General features: G+C 41.2%; 1 protein-coding gene across 1 annotated transcript; it reads left to right on the top strand.

Annotated features, from left to right (window-relative positions):
• The first annotated feature begins 16 nt into the window (after positions 1–16).
• On the top strand, positions 17–27916 carry SLC5A8 (solute carrier family 5 member 8). The gene is made up of 15 exons (XM_017804476.1): positions 17–387; positions 2413–2478; positions 5804–5855; positions 7381–7448; positions 8290–8444; positions 9852–9992; positions 13951–14080; positions 15501–15589; positions 16866–16978; positions 18271–18338; positions 18635–18721; positions 19750–19943; positions 21151–21254; positions 22796–22881; positions 24386–27916. The coding sequence occupies exons 1-15, from the start codon at positions 55–57 to the stop codon at positions 24515–24517; spliced, it is 1818 nt and encodes a 605-aa protein (XP_017659965.1). The 5' UTR covers positions 17–54; the 3' UTR covers positions 24518–27916.
• Positions 27917–27998: the final 82 nt, after the last annotated feature.

Below are 27998 nucleotides of genomic sequence, written 5' to 3'. Positions count from 1 at the left end.
CCCCTCTAATTTTGGGGCAGATCCTTGGCTCCAAGGGTGAATCCCTCTGGTAGAATGGCGCGCTTCACCGTCTGGGACTATGTGGTATTTGCGGCCATGCTGCTGATCTCAGCCGTCATTGGGGTCTACTACGCCTTCGTGGGAGGGGGGCAGAAGACATCAAAGGACTTCCTCACGGCAGGCCGCAGCATGAGTGCCCTCCCGGTTGCACTGTCCCTCACTGCCAGCTTCATGTCAGCCGTCACCGTGCTGGGCACCCCTGCCGAAATCTATCGCTATGGTGCCATCTTCTGCGTCTTTGCCATCACCTACTGCCTGGTGGTGCTGTGCAGTGCCGAGATCTTCCTGCCCGTCTTCTACAGGCTGGGCATTACCAGCACCTATGAGGTAAGGTTGAGTGGAAGGAACCTTTCCCCAGCCTTTAGGGAGCTTGGGGGGATCTCATGCCTGCTTCTACATGTCTGTCCTCCATCTCTTCCTGCAAATCCCCTGCACTATCTGCTCTCCTGTGTCACCACACTCCTGAGAGCAGGCTGCAACCGGCTCTGTCCCCAAGTCTGCCCACACTGTCTCTGCAGAGAGGAGATGCTCAACCCTGCTGTCTTGGCTCAGGAGCTGTGCGTCATGCCAGATTTGTTTCCTCACTCCAGATACTCAGTTCAGTAGGTGGATTAATCTTCGTGCAGCTTGGATGGTGACATGTCATTAATCATGTGTAATTAATATACCGAGACAGAGCACAAGAGCACCTACTATAGGAACCAGAGTTCTCACATCATGCTCCCTTCAGATTGGTTTCTAAGCCTAGGTGTAACCACAAAAGTCCCCTTTTGGCAGAGTATGTATCTGTGCTGTTCCTAGAGATTTTAGGGACACTCCTTGCCACCTGAGGCTGTTTACACCACTGAATGTCTTCATCGTGCATATACAGGGAAGTCAGCAAGTGTTCTGTGTCTGTGAGCGTTCTCTTACTTCCACCAAAATAAGGCTGAGCTGGTCTTCAGCTCAGCCTGTAAGTTAAACCTATAGCCATCAGGGCAGAGACACCTGGGGCGGTGGGACAATCACAGGTCAAGTCTGACTGTTTTGGGGTGGGGAAGCATCTGGTCAGGATTTTCTTCTGATTCAGAACATTGGTGCAACCTCTTTATCTTCCTGCATGAAGGTAGTTCATAGCTGCAGATTTGGAGGCAAACTGCTCTTTTGACAGAGGACTTTGGGAAAGGAGCATCGGTGCAGGTGAAAATCCTTGACTAGCTACTTTGATCTTTAGCATTTTATTACACTGAACAGAGGTGTTGCAGCACTGGAGGCTGAAAACAAGATTTCTGTTGGTAGATTTAGATAAGGATCCACCAACAGAAATCTCTGGTGGCTTCCAATGTGTTTTAAACTACTAATCTTTGGACTGTCACGATGATACTTAAATAGGGCTCTTTTAAATAAAGGTTTATAATTATGACTGGAAGCTCACTGATTATCTTGGGGTTAAACCAGAGTAATGCACCTATAAAAGATACATCTTCTATTTCTGGACAGAGTTCAGAGTTCTAACAACTTTTTGTGTGTGTCCAGGGGTTCGGGACTGCTTCCTTGTGTGAACATGCTCACAGATCACATTCTAAATGCTCAGTTCACAAGTGAGCACTTTGAGATGCTTCAGTGTTTGTGTCGATTGAACAGATTGTCAGGCAAATGAGATGCCTCTTGTACAACCACACACCAAGAAGGTTGTTAGGACAGATAGTGGGAAGAAATCTGTCCTACAGCATGACAAACTCATTCAGAGATTGTGTTGTCCCAGGCTAGACAGAAAAAATGAGGATTTCTGTTTCACAGGCGGCTGAATTTTGACTTACTAGTAAAATATGGCAGGCTGCCTTGGGCAGCGCAAAAGGTGAGATTACCGCTGAAAACCTTCTGCCCTCTCTCTGCAGCAGTTTAGGTGGATACACATAATATGCCAGAGTTTCCAAATCGACTTAGACTTAGAAATAGCCACAATGTTTTCTTTTTCTCTCTGATTTCACAACACAATTGGGTTTTGTTGTTTGCTGTTGTTTGGACTTGATTCTTGTGGATTTTTGTCCCTTCCAACTCAGGATAGTCAATGATTTTGTGATAATATATCCTGGTCTTTTCTGTAGACTCCATTGTATACTGAGTAGCTTATGTCTACTTCACTTTCTTGTGTTATTACCCGTGGTGAGGTCTGTAAAAAGATATCAAATCAAGTTGAAAGAGTTATCCATCAGGGTGACTCTACGAGTTTTGGCCATTCATGCAAATGTAAAAACAATGCTATGCTCTTTCTTTGTTGCTTATCGCTTCATTCTAGTGAAGTGATGGATTCATTCCTATCAATAGTGTCAAATTTCAATATAAACATTTGTATTTTCTTCTCTTTTGCAGTATTTAGAACTTCGATTTAATAAATATCTACGCCTCTGTGGAACGGTCCTCTTCATTATACAAACGGCAAGTAAACCTTGAAGCTGTTCTGTGGTCCTCAGGGCCACCGGAATTATTTGGTTGAGTGTAACTGCTGTTTTCTCTGAGCAGTTGATGAGGTTACCAGAGTGCCTGGGTGGCTGGGAGCAGGAGAAACAAAGTCCTTTCTGCTCCAAAGTGGTGAGAGGCAGAGCAGATGCTGGGCTACCTGACTCTCGGGTCTCTGTGTGCACTGTTGAATACCCTGAGCAGTCACTTGACATTAGCACCATGCTAAGAGACGAGCGACCCTTCACTGCAGGGTAGCAGTGTGAAGAGCAGTCATTCGCCTGCCTGCTGGAGAAACCCACAATGGGTTCAAAATATAAACATGTCCCAATTATCTACAGTGGCAGTTTTCATCCTCTGGTGTGTGGATTCTTGGAGTCTAACTAATTTCCAAGGGTCTGTGAAAGGTGATAAAACAAGCTGTCAGGAGCTGTCATTTACTCCGCAAGGATTTGCACCACCACCACTGCAAAAAAACTAGGTATCTGCAAACTGAGAAGTAGAAAATTGCTGCCCTTGGGAATGTTAAACTAAAGCAGTCCCTGAAATTATTACTGGTACAGTTTTCTGTGTCTAGTCCATTCAGACAGTCAGTATGAGACCACAGCTTGTAAATGTCAGGGTGTGCCAAATGCACCAGAAATTAAGATGTGTTCTTTTCACAATTTTGAAGTTGAGTTTTGGGGTAATTCGGAGTAAGAATGAATATGCAATCAGAAAGCTTTTTAAGTAATAAGCTTGCTTTCTGTCCGTTTTTAAAATTTTTTAAGGTACACCAGAATTTACAGGCCAATCGCACACACCAATAAGATGGTTCTCAATGCAGTGCTCATTACTTGTTTGAGCAGTGCTGCTTAGCTGGCATTTATGGATACACAAGCCCATAGGAAAACTAGAGTGCTAGCATGTGTGAAACCTGACACTGTTTCATCAGCATATGTGAAGACATCACAGTTGCGTAACTTGGAACAAGCTAAGCATAATCTTTGCTTTCAAAAATCAGAAAAATGATTCTATGGAACTTAAATATGTGCTCAAGGAAATTAACTAAAGATCGGTAGGTGGCTTTCTCTATTAAGCACTAACAACTTTACCTGAATAAATAAAACAATTTTGAGGAAAGAAAACCTCCCAAGATTTTAATGGTGTAATTTTAACTCTTCTGTGAATATTGGGATATAAGTAAAAGAAGGAAAAGAAAAGGATATGTAGTAGTACAACAACAATAACAAAAACCTACTGAGGAATTGGCAAGATTGTATCAGTCCTATTTAAATTTACACCAAAATGTGACTGTAGTTGTGACAAATTTTAATTTCTGATGGTTCTGGCACTTATTTGCTGTGTATGAGAAAGCCATAAGTTCTCATGCTGAATCCTTTGAATTAGCAGTAGAAGGGAAAAGAATTGGCTTGATGACTGCATCCAAAGTGTTGCAGCCAACAATGGGGATTGTTCAACCTGGAGAAGAGAAGACTGCGGGGAGACCTTATTGCAGCCTCTCAAAGGGGGGTTATGAGAAAAGCAGAGAGAGACTTTTTGCCAAGGCCCGTAGTGACAGGACAAGGGGTAATGGTTTTAAGCTGAAAGAGGGTAGATTTAGAGTGCATATAAAGAAGAATGTATTTGCAAAAAGGATGGTGGGACACTGGACCAGGTATCCCAGAGAAGTAGTGCAATGCCCCATCCCTGAAAGTGTTCGGAAGTCAGGCTGGGTGGGGCTCTGAGCAACCTGATCTAGTGGAAGGTGTCCCCGTCCACGGTAGGGGAGTTGGACTGGATGTTTAAAGGACCATTCCCACCCAAACCCTTCTAAGATTCTATGGCTCAGCAGCACATATTGACAGTCACTATATGGACTGCAAATCAACACTGACTGGGCTTGACAGGTGTCAACAGCTGCCTGTGAAGTGATGCATCTGGTTCTGAGGATATATTCACCAGGGACTGGTCAGGAGTGGCAGCTTTCTTGTAATACAAGCTATATATGAAAATCTAGAGAGGACTCATGGCAGTGAGAGAAACAAGCATGGACACACAGAGGCAGGGAGTAGAGTACAGGTAGGAATAACTATTTCCCCAATGGCCTCACTATCCTTTCTGGCATGTGCTTGTATCAGGTGTGCATCAGGGGCCCAGCACAATTAGGTTAGACTGGGTGAAGCAGCTTCTCCATATTAGTTTCCTCCTATAGCTGGAGCACTGCTCCTTCCATTTACCTCTTGGCTCTGTCCCCAGCGTTGCCACTGGCCATTGGTAGAGCTCTACCTTGGGGACTGGATTTGATCTGCTCAAAAGACACAGCAAGTAATCCAGTGGTTAGCAATCCTGCTCTGGTTTACCACTAGTGCCTAGGGCAGACTCCACACTTGCAGGAAGGGCAGAGGCTTGCTGAATCCTGGATGACATCTGATTCTGCTGTTTTTCCATGCCCAAGTCTCACCGCTGTAAATCAGGGAGTCAGAAGAGTCCAGCCATGGAAAGCTGATGCAAGTCAGCTCAGGACTGTCTGTGATCTAGATCTTTTGAATCAAGACCACTGACCTTCACAGAAGTCATCTGCACATTGCAAGCTATATTCTTCTGACCCATATCACAGCTGAACTTGGGGCAGTAATAACAGCGATAAAAAAGGAAACAGGATTTAAAAATATACACAAAGAAATTGTAGAGGATATCAGTGTATGAATCCCATTGTGACCACAAAAGTAGGTGGAGTAGCTACTTGATTTGTCTGTATCTTTACTGTGGCTGAAAATATAAAGCTGCTGATAATCATGTATGGCTTCATCTTACAGGTGATAATCATGTATGGCTTCATCTCACAGGATGAAGGTTATAATTCCTTATAATACTATCTGTAACAACTAGCTGCTGTTGTATTTTGTATTCTTACTCACATGCATTAGAGCTGTATACTGAAAGGCATATTGATCCCAAGACTGAGAAAATAGATAGTAATAGGTTCCTTGGCAAACCACGTGTAAACCTCATTAACTTTCTTTTCCTCTTGTTTCCTTTTGCAGTTTTAAAGGAATAAAATAAGTTAATTATGAAATCCAGGAGAAGATGAAGAGGGATTTTGTATTTGAGTCCCTGGTATTTGTTTTAGTAACACTTAGCTGTGAGACTGCAGAGCTTATTAGTCTCAGTCATTCATCTTCTAATTGGAATTATTTGCCAACAGTTACAAATTTAGGAAATATAGACTACCTAAGTGCTTGAAAAGAAATAATCTCAGGAAGCTATCACCTTTCCAGGAATTTACATTTATTTTGATCTTTAATCTTCTTTTTCCTTCTAGACTTTATACACTGGTATTGTCATTTATGCTCCAGCTTTAGCACTAAATCAAGGTAAGATGAATATACTGCAACTGTTCTTCTACTGATATATTTTTTTTCCTGCATATAGTACTGGTATCCTTTTTTTTTTTTTTGGTAATGCACACCTGAAAATATAGCTCAAGTCTTGACTGTAAATCTTATGATGGCAACTCTGTAATCCTAGTCCCTTAATCCCTACCTGTAAGGAATTACAGAAAAGATTTAGAAGAAAACCTCCACTCATTTGCTCTACCTCTGATGCAATACCTGTAGTTAATGGGCACATTCAGAAAAGTTAAGGCTTAAGTAAATTTTGAAGGCAATGCAGACACTAAACATGAAATTAATTCCTCTGGTTAAGTGCTCTTCTTCAAGATGAGGGCGAGGCAAAAGTTCTGTAAATATGGTTTTGGACTTCCTGGAAATGTTTAATGTGGTCTCTCATTTTGCCAGGAAAACCAAACCAACAGAAAAGAGATTGTCAACTTAAGATATTTGTTGTGATATTTACAAAATTAAATATTTCCATTTTCTGCTTCACAGTGACTTTTTGCTTTGAAAACAAACCACATTTATTTCTAAAAGAGTAAAAAGCTTTTGTATGGAGCCAAATAAACTTTTAATCTGACACAATTAGTTTGTCTGTTTGGCAAGAAAAGGGAATGATAAAATGCAAATTAAAAATTAATCATTTTGGCTAGAATCAAGTCACAGTTTTTCTGCTCATTGGATGTTTTTTTTGGCTTGTTGCTTGAACAAATTGGAAAAAAACCCACAACACTGTCTGTACTGGTCTTCTCCAGTGTGTGAATTCACAGGTTTTATGTCTTTGATGTTTGTATATGCCTTGCATATACATAGCTATGATTTAGCTAACTCCCAACTAGAAGAACTTACGTTTTTCATTAGTTTCATTGCCATGGTTCTCATTAGCCTGAACTGTCTGTTGGGGAGTCCCCTGATGCCTTGCCTGCCACCACACAAGCATGCCAAGCTGGGGCAGTAACAGCCTGTATGTCATCCACAGCACAGTGTTGGATGGTGTAAATATACTACCCTTAAGAGAAAGAAGAATGAAAAAAAGGCTTTTAGTCTGATGCATTTCTTCCAGACCATGCTTGAACGACCTTGCCTCCGTGGAGAACACCTATTCTGTTTACTTGCATAAATCCCTGCCTAGGGGCGCTGTAGTGCTACCCAGGTGCTTCAAGGAAGGACATGTATTTTAAAATCTTCCTGAGTTGGGACCTACAAACATATTGGATGTGTTGTCTGGTAGTGTTCACATTAATGACGAATAGTTTCTTAGATCCTGAAATATATCTAACTTTTTAGCAGTTTCCAAATCTGTTACAACTGTTTCATTTTTAGAACTGGTTAGGCCAAATCTCCTGGTTTAGACACACTAATCTTTTCATTGCCATTTTTACCTCCTACCTCTGCATTTAACTTATTTCTAACTTTTTTCAGCAATGACTTTGAGGGTGAAAAATCAACCTTCAGTGTTTTGTCCCCAGTGCCTCATTCATGTTGGTGCCATTTCCCTCTCTTTCAGTCACTGGTTTCGACTTGTGGGGTGCAGTGGTGGCGACTGGCGTGGTCTGCACTTTCTACTGCACGCTGGTATGTGGGCCCTTTGGCTGAGAAAAATCGCTGTTCCTTTCACTGCTCACATCAAATATGGAATTTATTAGATAGCGGCCTAGTAATCAGGTTACAACCTGGAAGTACATTTCAGAGTGTAGATGTGGCCAGAGGGCCATATTCACCCAGGGGGCATCTCTGGATGCATTGGCAATCACTATGTGACTCAAACCTTTTCTGTTTTGATACATTCAAACTTCTGTTGTGGCTGAAAGAACAGTAAAAAGGTAGATTTCCCTTCCTAAAAATCCTGTGATTTTTCTTCTGATCTAGCAGAGTTTTGCTGTGTAATTTGTCAATTTGTAATTTGTCAAACAACCTCTTATTGCAACTGTAACAGTCCTGTCTGTTATTGCATAGAGCCACTGAAAATAGCACGTGCCACATGAACAGATTGGTCTTCAAATTAGTGTTAATTGACCAAGTGTTGGATTAAATCATGTGTATTTTTATTCCATGAATGGTATACCTTCTGGAACTAGTACTACTGAATATATATAAGTAAGATGAGCACTGTCTGCAAGTTTATCTTTTGCTACAAACTTCTGAATCAGGCTATGTGATGAAGAAAATACTGGATTAAACTATGTGTATGGCCAAAGTAAATGCTATTGCACTTCAAAAAAAAAGGCCAGGATGTCCTGAATAGGTTCCAGAATACAATTCCTAAAGACAGCAGTACACAATTAGTTCTGTTAAAGAAGATGAAATTCATCTGTTATACATCATATGAACAGTAATGTTTCTGTTAGTTGAATGTGAGTACAAGGCAAGAGTGCTGCTGCCCTGTTGTATCTGATATGTGCTGTTCCTCATGCAGGGCGGTCTGAAGGCAGTGGTGTGGACAGACGTTTTCCAGGTTGGAATCATGGTTGCTGGATTTTCATCTGTGATTATACGAGCTGTGGTGGTTCAGGAGGGAATTGGACGCATTGTAAATGATTCCTACCATGGTGGAAGATTAAACTTCTGGGAGTGAGTTTGTACTTGCAGATGATGTGCCTCTTTATTCCTACAAATAGAGCCCATGTGATTGTGAAATGGAACTGCTGTTGAAGGGAGAGGAGTTGTGACCCAATTTTTGTATATTTTTAAACAAGCTTACCTAGTTTGAGGGATATTTTTTATGTTTTAGACCATGCAAAATCTTGTAAAGAGAAAAACCTTTTTACTTTGTCAAGTAGTTGTTTTAAGGATATATTTTGGATTCCACTGAAAGAAAATGGTGAATAGAAGAGGACAGTTGTATTTTTACTTGCAATTTGAAAACAGCTGATTTGGCATTTGAGCTACTGAATGAAAACAAATGGGAAAATAATGGTTTTGGCCTAATCTGCAAAAGGGAAGTATTTTTCTTTTCCCTGAAAGATACAAGTATTTAATATGTGTATACTTACGTATGTTTAATAGTATTTTACCCTCCATTATTGTAACTAATCATAGCCTAAAAATATAATTTTACAAGTTCAAGAATATGCAATCTGACAGTGTTGAATCAAAAACCACTTCAAGTAAACAGGTTATTGTACCTTTGATGAATATATGATTCCTCTGAGAAACTTCACTAAATGCTATTAGTGAAAGTTTAGTGCGAGAAGTATTACAATTTTTCCTTTGTCTGTCAGTTCACAATATTAATCAGGTTGGTCTGTAAAATTTTTCACCAAGTTCTTCAGTAAGTAATTCATCTGTGGGTATTTTTTTCTTCTTGAGAACAGTAATTTTTTTCAATTTGTTCGGTTGATTTGCAGTGGTTATACTGCATTGCTTATTCTCCCAATCATATATTCACAGATGGAAAAAGAAAAGGAATAAAGGCATGTAATAGGTGAAATAGTATTACCACATTCACAAAAATTAAATTTATTTCTATATTAAAGTGTGATTTAAAAATAATAATTATTTATGGCCACGTAAAATCTGCTATTTACTTAGAGCTAAACTAGCAAAACGTTTTACAGAGGCTCTGTCCACAAAGGTTGGGCTTGCAAACACACCTTTATACTGGTGTTAGACTGATGTCCCTCTAGATAAGCAGGCATATTACACTTTTTACTGGAGCATCATTTCATCACAACAGTCACAGGCATCATAGAACTTTGCTTAAGACTGTAGTTTATAGGCAAATAAATCTGTCCAACTTCACCTTTGGACAGATCGGAGTGTTTCACTGGCTTAGGATATCAGCTCTGAGTTTTAAAATTTGCTTTCTGTGATTTCACATAAAGATAAGAGTATCTGAATGTTCAAAATCTGGCCAAATTAAGCAAGTTTGTATTAGAACAAGCATGGAGTAATTTTTTCTTCTAAGCATATGAGGTCTTCACATAATAACAAGATTTTATATTCTGAATTTGTTTTCTCTTTTTCCTCTCATTGTAGCTTTGATCCCAATCCTTTGCAAAGGCACACCTTCTGGACAATTGTTATAGGTGGGACTTTCACGTGGACAGGTATATATGGGGTCAACCAGTCTCAAGTCCAGAGATACATTGCATGCAAAAGCAGATTCCACGCAAAATTGTAAGTCTGCCTGCAGTCACTGTCTGAATTTAGCAGTGACTCTTCTTTATAAGGGAGATTTTTCTAAAAGGAACATGGGGTTCTTTTGTCCATACAAACTTCATTTATAAAGTGTAACAACTTTTGCCTTCTGTTTTGTGGACCAGTAGAAGACAAATGGGCACAATAAGTACTGGTATTCGAATTACATGTGATTGCTGTAACATTGAACTTTGCGCCTGAGTGCTTCGCTGTGCCCAGTATTCTTGCATAGAAATAGGTGCATTAAGTTTATGTCCAACCTAAAGACTAAATATAAAGTACTTGTGCTGAAGTCATATCAAGACAGTATTTTGAATTGCTGTTCTACTAAACCTAAGTCATTGTGTGTGGATTTTGCGTAAGTAAAGATTAAAAAATTTTTCCTTAACAATGAGTATAGGCATGAGAAAATGCAGAAATGTCTTATTCAGTGATAAAATTGCTGAGGAATCGTGTATTTTGGGTTCATAATAATCATGACTTTTTTTTAAGAATTAACTATGCAAACTGGCAGAAGGTTCTGTTTTCTTTGAATGTAAACATTTCTGATGAGCCTTTACTCTAGAACGGAGTATACCTACTAGATCTGTTATTTTACCTTTATCTTCAGTATCATTCCATTAGTTCACAGCTCAGGATTTAAGAATTATTAGCGATCTCATGAAGTCCATTTTTAGAAGAAACATAGAAACACACATCATAACTATAGTCCCTATACATTCTATGGTACAGTGGCATAAAGAGAAGGAGTTTTATAAAGGCTTTCACTTCATAAAGTTAGCAAAATGCCCATCAATAAAGAAAATCTACTTTTCAGCCATTCATGCTACAGACAGGAATGAGTTGATGCTTGTTATCAGGCACAGCTCCAGCATTCACTGCCACAGCTCCAACACACCAGATAGCTTCTCCACAATCTCTGACACGTGAGTAGGTTCTAGGTTCTCGACACCACAGAGGCAGGAGGTACATCCCACATCTGTAATGCTGCCTGGAATGATTGCATATGGGAGAACAGCCACATACATTGTGCCAGATTTGTGTGCCAGTGAGGCTGTTCTTCCCTAGCACCTGCTCCACGTAAGGCTGTGCCTCTCTCTCACACTCTCCCTACTGTCTTTGCAAGGAGAGACACCTCCAGGGCATCCCAGAAGCAGAGAGTGACTAAAGGAAATCTGGCACCATCGCAGCTTCTGGGTAGATTTCTGAGCTGTTGTGGCAGCTTTGACTGGGACTGGAGGCTATCTATTTCTGCAGGGGTTTGGATGGGATTTATGGCTCATACCATACTAACAGTGGCACAGCCTTAATCAGTATAGTCCTGTCCTGCTGGCATGGGTGGTTGGACTCCATGGCATCATCTTGCTTGTGCTTCATTTGTGCGGGATATTTCCCCTGCATGGAGAAATCATTTTGTGTAATGGTTGCAGCTCGTCACAACTATAAACAATGCCATTCTGTGGTGACTATCTAGTTCATTTGCAAATATAATTAGACACATCTGGCAGGTCACGCTGTTGGCCTATATCTCTTATTGCCATTTAACCTGTACATAGAAGTGCCATATGTCATCAGGTCAAAGTAATAGGGTTTTGTACCCCAATGACATTTACTGTAAGGTTTTGTAAGAGAAAGCACAGTAATAAAGCAGAGCTGAGAAAATAATTCTTTCACAGATGCAGGTTTTGGGAAGGCCTTTAACAGTGACACAAGAATAGGAATTTTCTCAGGCTTTGGGAAAGGATTTCACCCCACTCAAGAAACACACCAGTAGGTATGAGCACATGCTGTCGTCCTCAAATAATCACTAGCCAAACTGAACATAACGCTTCTATCTGAACCATAGTAGGCACTCAGAGCAGGAGAGCTACACTGGCAGAAAAATATGGGTTACTAACACGTTTTTCTCTGCTTTCCTTTCAAGGCCATCTGGCATGCCTCAGTGCCAAAGTCTTAGAGCCAGACTGAAACAAACGACTGAAAATAAGCCTTACACAGTCACAGTTCCTACTTCGGCCAAACTCCACCCCTTGTTACTCATGCAGAATAAGTGGGAAAACCTCCCTCCAACAGCGCTACAATTATTATACTCCAGTGCTTAGTCATAGGGTGTACCATGAGCTAGGATGTAAATCAGAAAGAAAAAACCATCTCTCTTTTCACTGCCAAACACTGATGCGGTTTAAAAACAAGAATTGCTGGATTCTGACAAACAATTTATTTTGCTTCCTTGTGTTTCTCTTGTATTTCTAATCTTTGCTAGAGGTTCTAGGCTGATTCTGCTATTACATCTGTTCAAAAGAGCTGGATTGATTTAGCTCATTCGTTAAATTTTGTGCTAAATCAGCTTCTGAGTGTTGTATATCAGTGTAGATTATGCCAATGCAGGAACAGCTTCAGCTAAATAGATGCAAGACATCCAAACAATGTGTAAGCATCTAAGAGAAGAAGACTACTTCATTTTTACTAAATTAGGCTAGAGAGAAATTTAAAGGGCTGCTGGTGCTGTGTTTAGGCCACCCCAATAGCAAATACAAAGCAAAAATGCAGTTTCCCATACTATGTGTAAATCAGCTTTTATTTGTGTAGGTCTTATTTAAGAGCTTATACTGTGCTTGCCAACTGATAGTTCAACTTGTTAATCTACATTATGCCATTCTGAGAATGTCCATTTCAACGCCTAACAAGGCCTATAAAGTTAGGTTTACCTCTTCATTCATCCTGCTGGTCCTCTAGAGCAGTCCAAAGACTGGTGCTCTTCACCTTCTTACGAATCAAAAGCACTAAAAGGCCTCCTGAAGCATTGCAAGCATGGATGTATTTACACAGAAACCAAAAGTCCTCCCAGAGGAGATCTTAGCAATTGGCACAGGTCCAGGGTATGTGGTCTATCAGGTAGTTAAATCACTATCAGTGATACACAGATAACTGGGAGGAAACTGCTGGAAAGGAACGCTGTTTTTCAAGGCCAAGCTCCCAGTGGGTATGTTTGCTTGAACTGGCCACCCTAGGTGAAAAGAACTTTGTGATCCAGGAGTCACCAAGAGCATAGAAACATTTGAGAAGATTGAAAAGTTAGATGGGAGGCAAAAGCCCTCTCTGGGTGAGGAGAAGAAGAATGTGTTTTTCACTGCCAGTAGAAACTGCCTGTTGTGTGCAGCAAAAGCAGCATTAATGCCTGATGAAAAGGCATTTCTGGTCTCACCATTAGCTGAACCTGAAGCTCCCCTCAGGATGTGGAAAGGTGATGGGGTATCTGGATGATACTAGACTCCAAGTTGGTTAGTTACTAAAGGGTTTAGTTGTAAAGCCCTGAGGTTGCTGACAAACCTCTGTTTCCTGGAAGTGGCAGCCATAGGCAGCTCCAGACAAGGTTCCAGGTCCCAGTGCCTCATTGCTGCCTCCCTGAGACTGTCTCAAGAGGAAATGGGAGATCTGTAGCTTTACAAGGCAACTCCAGCATTATATAAGCCCTGCACTATAGCTCCAGGAGTGCTGGTGCTGACTAAAAGGTATCCCACACTTGAATCTGGGGCACCCCGCCTTATAAATCTGCTTAGGGTTTGTCAAGGGGTGTGGCATGGGGGAAGGAGAATCCTCTGACCTGCTGCCTGCATTATACAACTCATACACATGATGAAACATGGTGATTGCCATATCACTCCCATCATCTCCAGAGCAGGCTTTGTCAGGGACTGAGCCTCAGACTGTGCCACCAATACCAGAAGTGTCATTTGTACATTTAGAACCGTGATCTCACACCAGGTGAAATGCTGGGAGTCATATGGTGACTCCCTTGCTGGCAGGCAGTCCCCAACCAGGAGGTCTCCTCAGTGCAGGAATGAGTGTGTGCTTGCTTGGCACTGACGGGGTCTTTTGTGGGACATTGAGCTCTAACGTGATCCATGTTTCCATGTTTGCATGCATGTCGATGCAGGTCCCTCTACATCAACCTGTTGGGACTCTGGGCAATAATGGCCTGTGCCGCACTGTGTGGGCTGGCCCTCTACTCCATCTACAAAGACTGTGACCCATGGACAGCCAAGCAGGTGTCGGCACTCGACCAGGTAGGGCCCCACATTTTGGCAGAAAGTGGTGAGAGGGCATCCTTCATCTGCAGCCATAAGAACCAGACGGAGGCAGTTCAAGAGTCAGGGGGTTGGGAATAACGACACATTGGAGTCCTGTATTGGGCGAGTCTGTAACACCAAGGAATTAAGCTGAGACCACAGTGGGAGGAAATACCCTGGAGAAAGCAGCAGGTCCATCCTTGTCACTGCTCAGTCCCTGCATCCTCCAGCTGTGCTGGAGCTACAGGTCCCTCAGTGCTTGCTAAGGAGGGCAGCAGGGAGAGCATCACTGTAGAGAGTGCTCAGTCCACCCTTCTCTGGAAATGTTTGGTTTTTTCACCCAAAATGGGCCCAGGAATGTCAGCGTTACATGAAACTGCTTTGAAGAGAAGTGAAGGGAAGAGGCTGGAGCAGCACTGCCCTTGTGAGTGGCTGTGAGTCCTGGTGAGCTGCTGTGTGTCACCCAACATAAATTGCTCTGTGCTGATGAAAGCAAAAGCCTTTTCAGACTCAAAACATTATCGTGCCAAAAGCATACACCTGGAGGAAGGCTATCAGCAGGCAGTTGTTCACTAGTGATGGAACATGCTTCCCTCCTTCGGAGGAGAGCTGGGCAATCAAACTGTGCTGCAGAGAAACCACCTCGTCACAGATGGCAACCTCTCCCTAAATAGACCTTGAGCAGCAGACTTACCTGAGGAATAAGAGTTCTGGGAGCCCATAGACTGGCCAGAGTCAGGGTCCATGGAAATCAAATGCCTTTTATTTGCATGTTTAAGGCTAAGATAATCACAGGCTCTGGATAACGCTCCAATGTACAGTAAGCTGGAAGGCCAGGAGAAGAGCACAGACAATGGAGCACCTGAGGCAGGACCACCTGGTCTTTAAGGGAAAAATAAAATGAGAGCCAAGGTGGAAACCTGAAGGAAATCTACTTTTTGGTAGAATTCTTTTGGTAGAAACTGGAAGCAAGATACTAAGAAGACCAACTTCTCTGTGAAAAAATAAATGGTTCTCAGAAAGAAAATCTTAAAATTCCTCTCTCTTTCCAGCCCTCAAATGTTGCAAAGGTCAAAAAATATCTCACAGTTTCCAATAACGACATTGTTTTCAGGTACCTTGAGGTTATTGGACTGTATGTAAAAACCTTTTTGTGGAGCCAACAGCAGAAAAAGCATCTACTGTGGCATCCAATCCCCTCAACAGACTACCTGCTGCCCAACACGAGCTTCCTATACCATTGTCACTGGAAACAAAGTTTTCTCTGTAGAAAACCAATAATCGGAGCAAGGTGGGACATGAAAAATTAGAACAGCTGGACAGAATGCCAGTGAGAAGGTCTATTAACAAAAATAATACAGTGATAAAATGAAAAATTAGGGCAAGGTGATAATACTTCTTACTCTGAATTTTTCAGCTAATGCCATACCTGGTGCTGGATATCCTGCGCGATTTTCCAGGAGTGCCGGGGCTTTTTGTGGCTAGTGCCTACAGTGGGACATTAAGGTAATTTAATAATTTAGAAACTACTATCTTTCTTCCTTTTTTTGTTGGAGCTAAAGTTCCATTTATATTAAAACTTTAGAATTTCAGGTTTTTATCTTGCAAATTTTTATTCTTCAAAAAAAGCACTATAACATCTCTGATGATGCACCTTAAAAATCCATAGTTTCCAACAGTGCTGCTCTGAGGTCCTAGGACTCAAAGCTGCTTGGATTTCCCTATTAACATGAGGAAATGGCTAGCTATGTGTGATGTATATCACTAACAAATCCCCCTTTCTGTGCTGTGCTTTTAAAGCCCCTGTGCTATAGGAATTTTTGAGTATTATAAATGGGTAGTTACACCAAATAGCTACAATTTGGGGAAATTTCCTACTGCTTGCCTTTAATTTTCCAGTTTCAAATCTGCATAACATAAGCCATCTGCCTTTCCTCACCTTTAGAGTTTTCTTTTCCAGGGTTCCTGGGCTTCTGATTGTCTTGAATGAATCCCATGAAACAACAATCACTATATATTTTTACTGTAGGAGACAAATTGATACCCTTCTATTCCATAGTGTGAAGTGTTTTGTTTCGCTTTCCCAACGAGTACCTTTTAGGAAACATTGTCTATCCCAAGGAATTCTTTGAATAGGCAGATAAAAATGAAGAAACTTATGAATGTGACACCAGAATAAACTGTCTTGTTCTCAGTACTTGTAGCTACATAAATAGAGGGAACAACCAAGATTGTTTTCACATGCTGAAGAAAAGTTGGTGGCTTGCAAGAACAAGGTACACAGACACAAGATCACCAGTCTGACTTTATGCCTTAGGAGTGCTGGTTTCTCTGACCCCACAGGGAGCCTACAATAGTTCATCAATTAGATCCTTAATTTTTAGATGACCATAATTAGGTTATCTGAATCCTCCTCTCAGAGTGAGTTCAAAGTAAGTAAGTGGGAATTTTACCTTCATAGATATATACTGTAGATCATTTATGAAGGTATAATATATACCAGTAGTGTTTACAGCTTTGCCATAAATATTTTCATTGACTTCTCCAGGCCCAGCTCAACTTTTCATCAGAATTTTCTTCATCTTCACCAAGAGTAATTTTTTTAAACAATTTTTGTAAACTATTAACTGCATCACCTGGAATTTTGACCAATACAGCAGTTACATTAGTTTTCTGACACCGTTCTAGACAGTGGCAGTTTCTCTCTGCCAGTAACCCACCTGTTATCTATGACTTCAGATTATAAGATAAAAAAAAATTATATAAATCTTGCCTTCTGTAGTACGGTGTCCTCCAGCATCAATGCTCTGGCTGCCGTGACTGTTGAAGACCTCATCAAGCCCTACTTCAGATCGCTCTCTGAAAAGAAGTTGTCATGGATTTCCATGGGGATGAGTATGTCTGGAAAACATCTTTTCTGCTTTTGCTTTATGAAATGAGGGCTTGATTCAGATCTCTCTTATGATAGTGTAAGTCAGGAGTAAATAATTCACAGTAGTGGGACTATGTTGGTGCAACATCTGGGGGAGACAAGATCACCTGCGTAGGTTTTACACAAATGGGGAATAACTGAGTTTAAGAAAAAGAATCTTGTTAGGTCTTTAAGCAGGAAAGATGCACTGCATCTGTGTTCAATATTGATTTGCAATACTACAAACCCAAATGTCTTAGCTATTTTTCTTTCATTTGTCAAAAATGAGAAGCATAGGAAACAGTTTTCTAATAAACCTTTTGAACTGATACGCAAGCAATAGCATTGTGTCCCAGAAATATTCCAGAGAATGAGAAACTTCATATCTTCTCTGATATACTCTTCGACTGTCACTGTGTTTAGCTCCTCTGCTTAATGTAGCTCTAAGAGGATCAAAACTAGGCTGAGCAGATGGTTTAAATCTGTGAAGTGCAATTGCCATGTCTGCTAGTTGTACTGTCTGTGTCCAGCTGCAGGTGTAGCCCAGGAAAGTGTTTGTAGTAAGCATGGAAATACCACAGTTCCAACACGGTGTCACAGGCCATACCAGTGAGCACAACATACTGATGGTAGGGTAACAAGTATTAAATATTTTCACCTGAGGGAAGTTTCTTAAACATTATTGCAAACAATGCTTATGCCAAAATTGTTGTTTGTCATATCATGAGTTGCCTGACACATCACATTAAACAGTGAGATTAACATATTGCTTATGCAGAGAAACTCACCAGGGACGGAGGTGGAAAAAATAAGTAATCCAGTTTTATGAGTCCTGGGAAGACATCCTGGTGACCCAGGATGTTCTTTGTCATGGTGCCAGCTCCCAGTAATCTACCAGCATTTACTTTTTTGCTCCAAAGACTTTAGACTGAGAAGCAAAAATCATTCCCTCAAAATAAGGACAATGACACAGGAGATTAGCTGAGGAATATAAATAATACGTGTTATTGCCACTATGACTAATCCATATGGCTACCATTTAGTAACTAATCTTTGGTACTATACAGGAAGAAGATTTTGTCAAGTTTGCATGTTCTCCTCTTAATGTAAACGGAAAGCTGACCTTTTGGCCAATTCAGGCTCTCTTATTAAAAATCTAGATACTAGCAGGTTTATCTTGTAGATGTCGAGGCCATGCTGGGTTAGACATAAACCTTTCTACTACTGATTTTCAAACTTTGGCAGATTTGAGCATTGTTTTGCTTTTCCCACACAGGCCTGTTTTACGGTGGAGTCTGCATTGCTATGGCTGCGGTGGCATCTCTCCTGGGAGCCTTGTTGCAGGTAAGTGTCAGACAGCTTTTTCATGCCCATGTTGAATGATCCAGAATGAATTATGTAAGAAAATAATTGCTGGATACCATTATGAGATTAGTTTTATTCTTTGTTGGGTACTGACCTCAAACCACCCATGGCTCAACCTCTGCTTTAAGCATCCATGTAACTATACCTGGCAGCTGAGTACACACCAGTTAAAAAAAATTCTCATGATTTCTTTTTCAATGTCTTCCCTTCTTGTCACTTTGGAGGCTTTGCCTTTTGTGCACAGCACCTGATAGCAGACTCCCTTCCTTCCTCAGGCAGCACTCAGCATTTTTGGCATGGTCGGTGGCCCCCTTTTAGGATTGTTTGCCTTGGGAATCCTCTGCTCCTTTGCAAATGGAATTGTAAGTAGAAATTTAAAGACCTGTTTGTCCAAAATTTTTTGACAATTTTGGGCATCTCCTTCATCCTCTTCCACCAATATATTGGGCAGCACGGAGATGTCTTTGGTACTTCCCGTGAGGACATTACACTTTGCTCCCTTTCTTCTTTTTCCTAAGGAAATGATGAATAGGACCGTATAGACTCTTAAATTTCCATCCCACGAAGAGATTTACATGTCCAGAAGGGGGAAAATATTCTGAATAAAAATGGAATTATGACAAGGATTTATTAAAACCATAGTTTTAGAAGCAGGGAACAATGCATCTTGACATGTAGCTGAACAACCAATAGGCTGAGAGAATGCTGGCCTGTCTGAGCAAAAGGGGGTCAGGCTGGAAAAATGAGGCCTAAGGGCTTGCAGCCCAAATTGGGGTATTTTCAGAGTGCTTCAGTACTGTGAAATTATCATTTCCAGAGGAAAACACTATTCCATCAAAAAAGGATTTTACGAACTTTGTTAATATGGTCCATGGGATAGTCTGGCAGGATTGCTATTTAGTAATCCTGAGATGTTCACTAATCACTAAGCTTTGTCTCTTTGCAGTTGCAAATTTTATATATATACTAAAGTACAAAAAAAAAAATAATCACAAGGTGTCAGCCAAAAAATCCACCTATGCCTGATGTAGGAGAGAGTTTTCACAAAAACAGGTCAGGTAAGAAAATGGAAAAATTGCTTCTGTGTTTGTTCAAGGAGGGTCTCAGATAATGCAGGATTTTCCCATATACTATGCAGGCCAAAGTTATCCTTTGATTATAAAGATCTAGTGGCCAAATAAAAAGAGGTATGCTCAGGATCTGTGAGGAAACATTGTATGTCCCAAAAAGGGAATGAAGTAAAGTCCCCAGCTCTTCCCAACTGTATATTTCATTTCTGCCATGGAGCCTACAGTTTAGATTATCTTGACTGTTTCTTACTTGTCTAGTTGTTTCTTTCAAAATCCTTATGCTTTTCATGTAAATCCAAGTTTCATTTTTTATTTTGCAGGGTGCATTTGTGGGTCTTGTCAGTGGCTTCGCTATTTCACTTTGGGTCGGAATTGGATCTCAGATTTATCCTCCACTCCCAGAGAGGACCAAGCCACTATATCTCTCAACTGCAGGCTGTAATATATCTTCAGGAAATATAACATCAACAGAAATTCCATTAACAACAATATTCAGCACACCAACTGCAGAGAGGTATATGAGTTCATCAAGTGCAATCAGCAAATGTGTAATTGTTTTAAAGCAACACAAACATCTGCAGAGCATTTGAGTTACTATAACTATTCCTCTCTGGTTTACCTACCATGCTATTTAAGATGCAGAAGTTTCTTCTGGTTTTTTTTTTTTTTATTTTCCTGTGAAAATGAAGTTTGTCTGAGTTATCACAGAACAGAAGTCAAAATGAATCTTCCTATTGATCTGAAAAGCTTCAATTCAATATTTGAGTCTAAAGGCTTGGATATGCCTTACTGTGAACCACAGTGTTAAACAAAAATAACATTTATAGTTATTAGATTAACTTCCACAGACTGTCACATAAATTAAAGGAGTAGGCATTTAAAGGGCAATTTGCCAGTTTAACAGCTCTACCTACAGCAACTTGTCTATGCAGAATAGTTCTATTCAGGAAGTTCAGAAGTTGTAATCCATACAAAGGACACAACACAAGGAATTTCCTCCATTCTTCAATTACCATATGTCTTATTCTGGACAGTCACAATTAAATTAAACAGTTATGAATGGCAATATAGGGAACAGCAGGAACAGAAAGAAACTGAACAAAGACATTTGTACGGTTTCCAAATCCTTACCCCTTAGAGCATTGCACAGTCAAGAGGTACCCTGATACACACATGGGTGCCCAGCATTAGTTTCATATACTACACCTCTTGCATGAGACCTCCAGCATTGCTCCTGACTGCAGGGAAGCAGCTGTTGTGACAGAGCACACAGTCAGGGAGAACAAAATAAGATGTAGACAGTTGCTCTATTGTTTCTGGCTGTTTAGGGCTGTACAGGGTTGATTTCCTCGTGTGTTTTTTTTCTGTGTCCCTTCCTTTAAATAACCTCACCCTTCAGAAAGAAACAATCCCTTAATCTGGATAACTGGAGTGTTCAACTGTGCCCTTGGTTCATAACAAAGACAGGACTGTCCTGTTTCACCTGCTCTGTCTCATGCGTTGCCTCACTGTACTGACCAGCCTCCTTTCTTGCGAAGGAACTTGTCCTATGAATTTTGAAACAAATTTGCAATGCACATATTATTGTATGGAGGTAGTTCAAGATTACCAGGCTGTTTGGTTCAGAAGAAACTCTGTATTTATAGACTGTCTGGAAACAGACATTTTCAAAGTGCTTGGAACAGGAAAGAAAGATTAACACTTTTTCTGCTCTATTTCAGGCCTGCCCTGGCAGACAACTGGTATTCCTTGTCTTACCTCTACTTCAGCACACTTGGGACACTTATCACAGTAGTTGTGGGAATAATTATCAGCCTCCTAACAGGTACTAGTTCCAAAGCTGTGACTGAACGTGTCTTAGATCTCTGTCAAACTAAGACGACCAGAGAGCTGTCATTGCCACAGGAAGTGCTGTTGACCTATTGCAAGCACTGTGTTACCATCCTAAATGTAATTTCCTCCCCTCAGCCCTTCTTGGTCTCTGCTTACAACAAAAGTTACTTCAAGTTTCTGAGGAGAAACAAGTTTTAGCATATTTTTAAACCTGAGGGGGGAAAAAAAAAGTGTAAGACGTCTGTCTTTCCTGTTTTATTAGATGCCAGCAGAGGCTGGAGGTTTAAGGGTTGTCCCTGAACATCAACAACTCCAAGCAAGGACAATACACCCATGCTTCTAGAGGACAAAAGCACTTTTACTTTCAGTGAGTTCAGAGCACTCATGGGTTATTGCCTGCACCTATATAGTGCATGCTTTTCACCACATTCCCCGAGAATGTGCCTAAGAGCTGCATGGCTATGTTAGCTTCTTTCTGTTTCCCAGTCCTTTTGCGCAAGGGAAAAAGCAGCACCCCATGGGTAAGAGTGAGGAGTTCAGCTCCAGCCTGTGGCCTCACTACTTTTGCATCCAGGTGAGGTGCAACGCGCACTTGTCATCCACCTCACGCATGGCAGAAATATCAAAAAAGCAGCTGCTTTCACAGCTTTGCCCAGTATCCCCAGTCGGATTCCTATGACAGCCCTAAACTTCAAGGCTGTTAGATTTCTAACTTTTAGTCTGATCCACAGCTATGAAACTCCAAACTCAGCAAATAAACTCACTTCCATTAGCTTCCCTCTGCATTGCAACTAATAAGTACAAGCTACACTTTTACCCTTTTCCTTTTAAGTGTTTATAAGATTTGCTCCCCACTTTCTTCCAATCCCATGCTCTTCCCATTGCTATAGTGATGCTTGCAGCCAAATTTTGCTTTTTACCAGATTGGGATCAGGTTACTTACAGGCCATGAAATAAAGCCTGAAAACCAGACAACTCAGTAAATCCAGATGAGGAATACTGAGCCTAAGAAAGAGAAACACAAAAGAACTTACCCAACGACAATGTCACCCTACTTCTTGTGGAGCAAGATCCCATTTAAGCCTCAGGTGGCAAGCAGAGCTAATTCCCAACACTTACATCTCCTTTATTTTCCTCACAAGGATAGATAATCTTCCATGCCTTAAAAATGCCCAAACATTCCTCCCCTTCATCCCCCCACATTATGGCTGCCCTTAAATAATTCACTATAAAAATTGCTGGTGAGTTTGGAGACAGGAGTCTTGCTGACAAGGAGCTGAGAACTGGGGCTCAGGGCCCAGGGCAGCACAGTTCCTGGACTGGCAGGGTAATCCCAGACATAATCATATGTGATTCATTCTGATCATTGGCAGATTCTATGTTTTTTTCCAAAATAGGAAATCTGAGGAGGACCTAGGACGCTGGGAAATGGCTAAGGCATTTCAAATAGACCTTGAGGGATCATTTTGTATATTGGGAGGTGCAGGATATATATCTTTGTAAAGAAACTACTGAAACCTGTCTGTTTTGCAGGAGGACTAAAGCAGAACACAGATCGTAAATTCCTGCTGACCAAGGAAGATTTCCTGTCCAACTTCTCCATATATAATTCAGAGACAGTAAGTGTAATTGTGCATCTTTGATTTAAATCAATCTTTCCTCCCGTGGACAAAGCCGAACAGTCTTCATCTTGCTTTTTCCCACCAGGATGAATAGCACCTGATGCTGCCTGATATGACTATCTGCCTTAAGGCAGTATCAGAGCACAGGGTTGGTAGGAGTAAGACAACTCCCATAGGCAAGGAAGCTATGTTTTGCCACAGCTTGACTTCAGTCAGCAACAGAGCATCAACTGAGAAAAGGGACAGTTGTTCTCTATGTTTCTGCTAAAATACTCCCTAACTAGCCTCTTGGAAGATGCCTCAAGGCACACTTTGGATTCATCAAAGCTTCCTTTGTTTGTAGATGTATGTTCTCTAAAGTCTGGATTTTTTTGTAACTTTGGCTACTGTTTGAGAGAAAACATTTCTAGTCAGTGTATCTGTTTCCTACCTCCCTCCCCGAGATAAAAGAAAAGGGGAGGCATTATTGGGTAATAACATCTCTTAGAAGGGACAATACAGGAGAATTATTTTTTTTGTAAATAAACTACAGATCAGTTTTCAATCAATATCATCAGCTGAACATTCAAGCTTAGCTTTGTTCAGTGCTTTTCAGGTGCTGCACTATAGGCAGTGATTGTATCTTTGAGGTGGTCCAGCTTACAAACTGTTTGTCCTCTATACTGACAACTCCTTTTAGTATGATCCTATGTATTTCAATTTCGGGATAAGAAAACCAGAACACCAGTGAAAGAAAGGGATTTTTTACCATGCTATTGTAATGCTGTTTGCCTATGTCAGTACTGGAGGCCAGCTGTTGAGTTACTGTTATTCACTGTCTTTAATGGGCCAACATCTGTTTCCACTATCTGGGAATTTAATTCTGGAAGTCTTTTGCAAAAAAAAACAATCCACCACCCACGTGGAAGCTAATGTCCACAGCCATACTTATTTTATGGCTGGAGTCAGAAATAAGTATGTCTTTTATATGGCTAAGAGCTGGATAACAAGTGGTTTGGCATCACAAATAATGCAGAAAGTTGTTGAGATAAAAAAGACAGGGTGAACTGAGCAACTTTCTGCACATGAAGAGCTCAACATCCATTATGTTTAACAGAAATGGAACATCAAAGCAATGATGCATATTAATCTGCTCTTCCTGTCAAAAATGGGGCAAGGATGAAGGGCTGGGAGTAAAGAGCTCAAAGACCTGGTATCATTAGACATGAAAACAGCAATTAGAACTTTGGACTCCCAAAGCCACTTCAGCCAATTTGCAGGACAAGAACATTTTATGTGACAAGAGCATTTTACACAACTAGTACCTTATGCAATAAGAAACTTTCCATGCCCCTGAAAAATACCATCTACTGCAATGAGTAAGTGTTTGTGCTCTGTCAGCAGCCAACATGTGTTTTCCCGCAAGGCACCCTGTATGTCAGGACTGACTGCTGGCATGCAGGTCAAAGAGGAAGACTGTTCCTTCTGCTTCACAGCACAGCTTTTGTCTTTTGTTTTTTAGCCAGAGAATGTGGAAGTGTTGAACTGTAAACCATTTACCATGGCAGACGAAGGAACTGATAATCCTGCTTTCAGCCACATTGAAATGGATGTTGCAAGTGATAAGAACAAAGTCAATGGTCTTCATATGTGACACAAGGCAACGTCAGCCCACGAAGACAGTTTTCCTCATGCAAAGCACTGTTGACATTCCTGTTCTGGGTCGGTTACCAGCTCTGCTTGGGTCATGGGCAGGCATCTGCAGAGCTTTGTGGCACCGTTGCCCTGGTATGACCTTGACATTAGTCAAGAAAGGAATCAGGTCTTTCTTGTACTTCCTCACTCTCTCACTCTGGATCTTGGTGACAGGGTTTAAGGCAATGTTTCTATGTGAAATATTTGCCAGATATTCTTGAGCCTCCTGGAAAATACCTGCTTTCAATCTCATTTCACCCTCAGAGTAAATTTTTTGTTTGGGAAGAGTACTATTCCCCCAGACATGGCTGTTTTTCTGGTTTGTGTTTTTCTTTTGTCTTTTAAGGCATTGAAAGTATTAAGAGATTAGGGTTGTGGGACTATCAGATTGCAGGAAACAAGTGTTCTTTTTTTTTGGTACGGGAGCTGTATTTAATGCCATCTGGTTACTTTGTAGAACTGATCCTGAGAGTGTATTTATTTTGCTGGTTTCATCATCTGTTTGTTTTTATTAAGCCACTTGTTCCTTGGTTACCTGCATCTCCTCCTCTGTGCTCACTGCTGGAAGATACAATAGTGACTTTGTTGATGGGTAGAGGCAAGAGTCAGTACTGTCGTCCCCTTCACAGTCCATCTCCCTCTTCTGCCCTATCTTGCCCTTACAGAGCTTGTGCTTATGAAGGAAATGAGTTATTGGGATTTTTATTCAATACGGTAGAGTAGAACCACTGTATTCTTCTACTTCATGCCCAATGTGCCATCCTAGGATTGCTCTTGCTCTGGACTGGGCATAGTGTGGCAGAGATGTTAATAAAGAAGAGGGCCCTTTTGGCTGTACTGGACAAGAGGGAAGGCTGCATCTGCGGTTGCCACTGCTGTTATCTCCAGAACTGTGAGCTGAAACTTCACGTACTCATTTGTATTCAGGCAGTCCTTGTATCTCTGGGGATTCACGTTCAAGGTCGGTTCAGGCAAGAGCACGCTGTGTGTTTTGGCAGGCAGGCAAAGCCATCTGCAGGACAGGGGAGGGATCACAGAGGATGTCATTTGGTGAAGGCTTCTCCAGGGCTGCAGGCCATGGAATGGCTTGTGATCTGGTTGGACTGCCAAGAGAAGCTGAACAGCTTCTGTGCACAGACCCTGCACTGTGCTGGTGTTTTGGGAGGGTGAAAGCCCCCACTACTTCCTTCTCCTGCACACTCTTTGGTACAGCAGGGAATAGATTCTGACCCACTGTGTTGGTTTTGTACTTCAGACTTTTACTATGGGTACACAAGAATGTTTAAAACTTCTCTACATCAGCAGAATCAAGTTGGAAAATAAAAGCCATTGTGGGAAAGTTGAGCAGTCATGCTTGAGAATCAAGTGAAAAACTGATAACTGATGGCATGTCTTAAATGCTTTCTAAAAGTTATGCTGCATTTGTGCCAAGTACTGAACTGCTTTAACTTGGAATATGATGCAGTGCTAGCTTATCTACCTTGACTGGGACCCTTTAGCATCTAAATCAAATTTTTTCTGTGCCCCTGTGACAGAGGGCATTTTATGATCTACTGCGTAAGATGAACTATCAGGATCAGAAAATATGAGGATGAAAAAATGGGCTCCAAGGACCAGACCTCTACTAGAGGAGAACAGGGCACTGTGTGGATGTCACCAAGGACATGACTCCCTTGGCTAACCCAGCACAAAACTATGAGACTGGGGCAGGTTTCCCCTTTGCCTCCTGAAGCACTGGTTTGCATGATCTAATCCAGAGTTTAGGACCCTTGTCTCACATTCCTCTGCTGCAGCTCTGTGTTCAGGTCATTGCCTAAAGCTGCTGTGTGGAAGGGGTATGAGTGAAGAGATACATCTCATGAGTTATGTCTTGTGTCCCTATATCTAGGATCTGAGACAAACAATAGCTTCCTGAATAAAGTGTCCTGAGATTCGCGACAGGAATCTCTCTGTTCTGAGACTATCCTAGTCACTCTGAGACAATTAGCCCATTGACTGAATGAGCTGGATATGCTTCTAGAGTCTCAGAAGATAACTGCCTTATCTTGTTCAGCCTTGTACCTTGTCTTCATGACAGAGAAATAGATATGGCATTCTGTGGTACGGAATAGTTCTTGAGCCTTGGAATATAAAAATTTTTATTTACCAGGTACTTTCAGCCCACAGATCTGAAAAAGGGTAAGTACTGGTATCTCCATGCTGTTGCAGAGTGCCGAAGTGGACCAGTGTGCCTCTTGTGTACCTGTGCTTTGTGAGAGAGAGTAAAGCTGTGAACAGAGAACAGAAGCCTGCAGCAAGCACTTGACCTGTGTGCCTGCTGGTATGGCAACAGCCTTCCCAACACAGATGCTGAATTCCCATCTGAATATGCTTCTCCTGAGGCTGACTGGTCACTCCCGTGTTAAACAGCATCAGCATGTCCTTTCTGCACCACTCTGTGCTGAGATCACTGTGCTGTAGTTGATGCTGCCTTAAGCTATCTTAGATCATCTGTAACTTCTACCTGTTTTGTTCATGAAGACTAATCTTCCTGGTTATCATAGTTAAAAAATGTAGCAACATAGAGTTTTCTTCTCAGTGTTTCCATACTTGTTTAAAAGTTCCCATACTTGTTTATAAAAGAGAAAACACATAAATTACCATCTTACCTCCCCTTTGTTGCTTGAAGTCACTATTTGAGCACTGAGCAGTCATTTAACTCTAATTTTGGTATTAAGTGAAAGTTTGGGCTAGGTAGTATCTATCAGTCCACAATCATAACATAAAGATAAGTTTTCACTGGGAAGAATATCTTGCTGTAAGTGGTTTAGAGACAAACATCCTTAAGCTTTGCAGATGACCTCTGCAACTACTCTGTTTCTTGCTAACTAATCTCCCATGACTGCTGCAGAGCTACAAAGTGACTCTGCTTTAATTTTTTTCTATCTGCTTCTTGTTTTAATTGGCATCATTCATTAAAGCAATTCATTAATTTTGAATAGTATTTTCTCTGGGATCATATACTGTCCTCTGCTAGCTGGACTCTGAGCCAGGGCCTTCCTTGTCTATGTAAAAGAAGCAAGATAATTTTTGAAGTCTCCATCCCACTCCTGCACCCCGATCTTTAATCGCTTCCAGCTAAAAGCTTACCTGACAAAGATATGTGGGTTACTCAAAACTAATTAATTCTGTGGGAGCAGTCCACACTGTCCAAATCACACGCAGCATCAGACCCACAAGACAAAACAAGGAGGAACCTGTTTAAGTAGAAATATTAAAAAAAACCCCAACAACCCTAACAGGAACAATATTTGACTATGTGAATACACAACAGATTCACTGAGAGAAAGCACTGGTAGGTTTTGGCTCTTTTAGGGCTGCACTGATATCTGCTTCTACCTGACTGGTCTGTTTGCTTGCTGAACAAATAAGGTAGATAGAAAATGAAGTAAAGAATCCCA

The sequence above is a fragment of the Lepidothrix coronata genome, unplaced genomic scaffold (genome assembly GCF_001604755.1).
Source record: "Lepidothrix coronata isolate B3197 unplaced genomic scaffold, Lepidothrix_coronata-1.0 Scaffold9, whole genome shotgun sequence".
Lineage (NCBI taxonomy): Eukaryota > Metazoa > Chordata > Aves > Passeriformes > Pipridae > Lepidothrix > Lepidothrix coronata.
Note: the sequence above shows the minus strand (reverse complement) of the source record. Positions and strands in the feature narration are given on the sequence as shown.

What these genes read in the sequence shown, in the direction of transcription:
- SLC5A8 (XM_017804476.1), top strand. Translation starts at nt 55, where the DNA reads ATGGCGCGCTTCACCGTCTGGGACTATGTGGTATTTGCGGCCATGCTG. An exon ending in AGGTGTCGGCACTCGACCAG is followed by an intron (nt 14,081 to 15,500) that starts GTAGGGCCCCAC and finishes TGAATTTTTCAG; the next exon opens with CTAATGCCATACCTGGTGCT. An exon ending in ATGGATTTCCATGGGGATGA is followed by an intron (nt 16,979 to 18,270) that starts GTATGTCTGGAA and finishes TTTCCCACACAG; the next exon opens with GCCTGTTTTACGGTGGAGTC.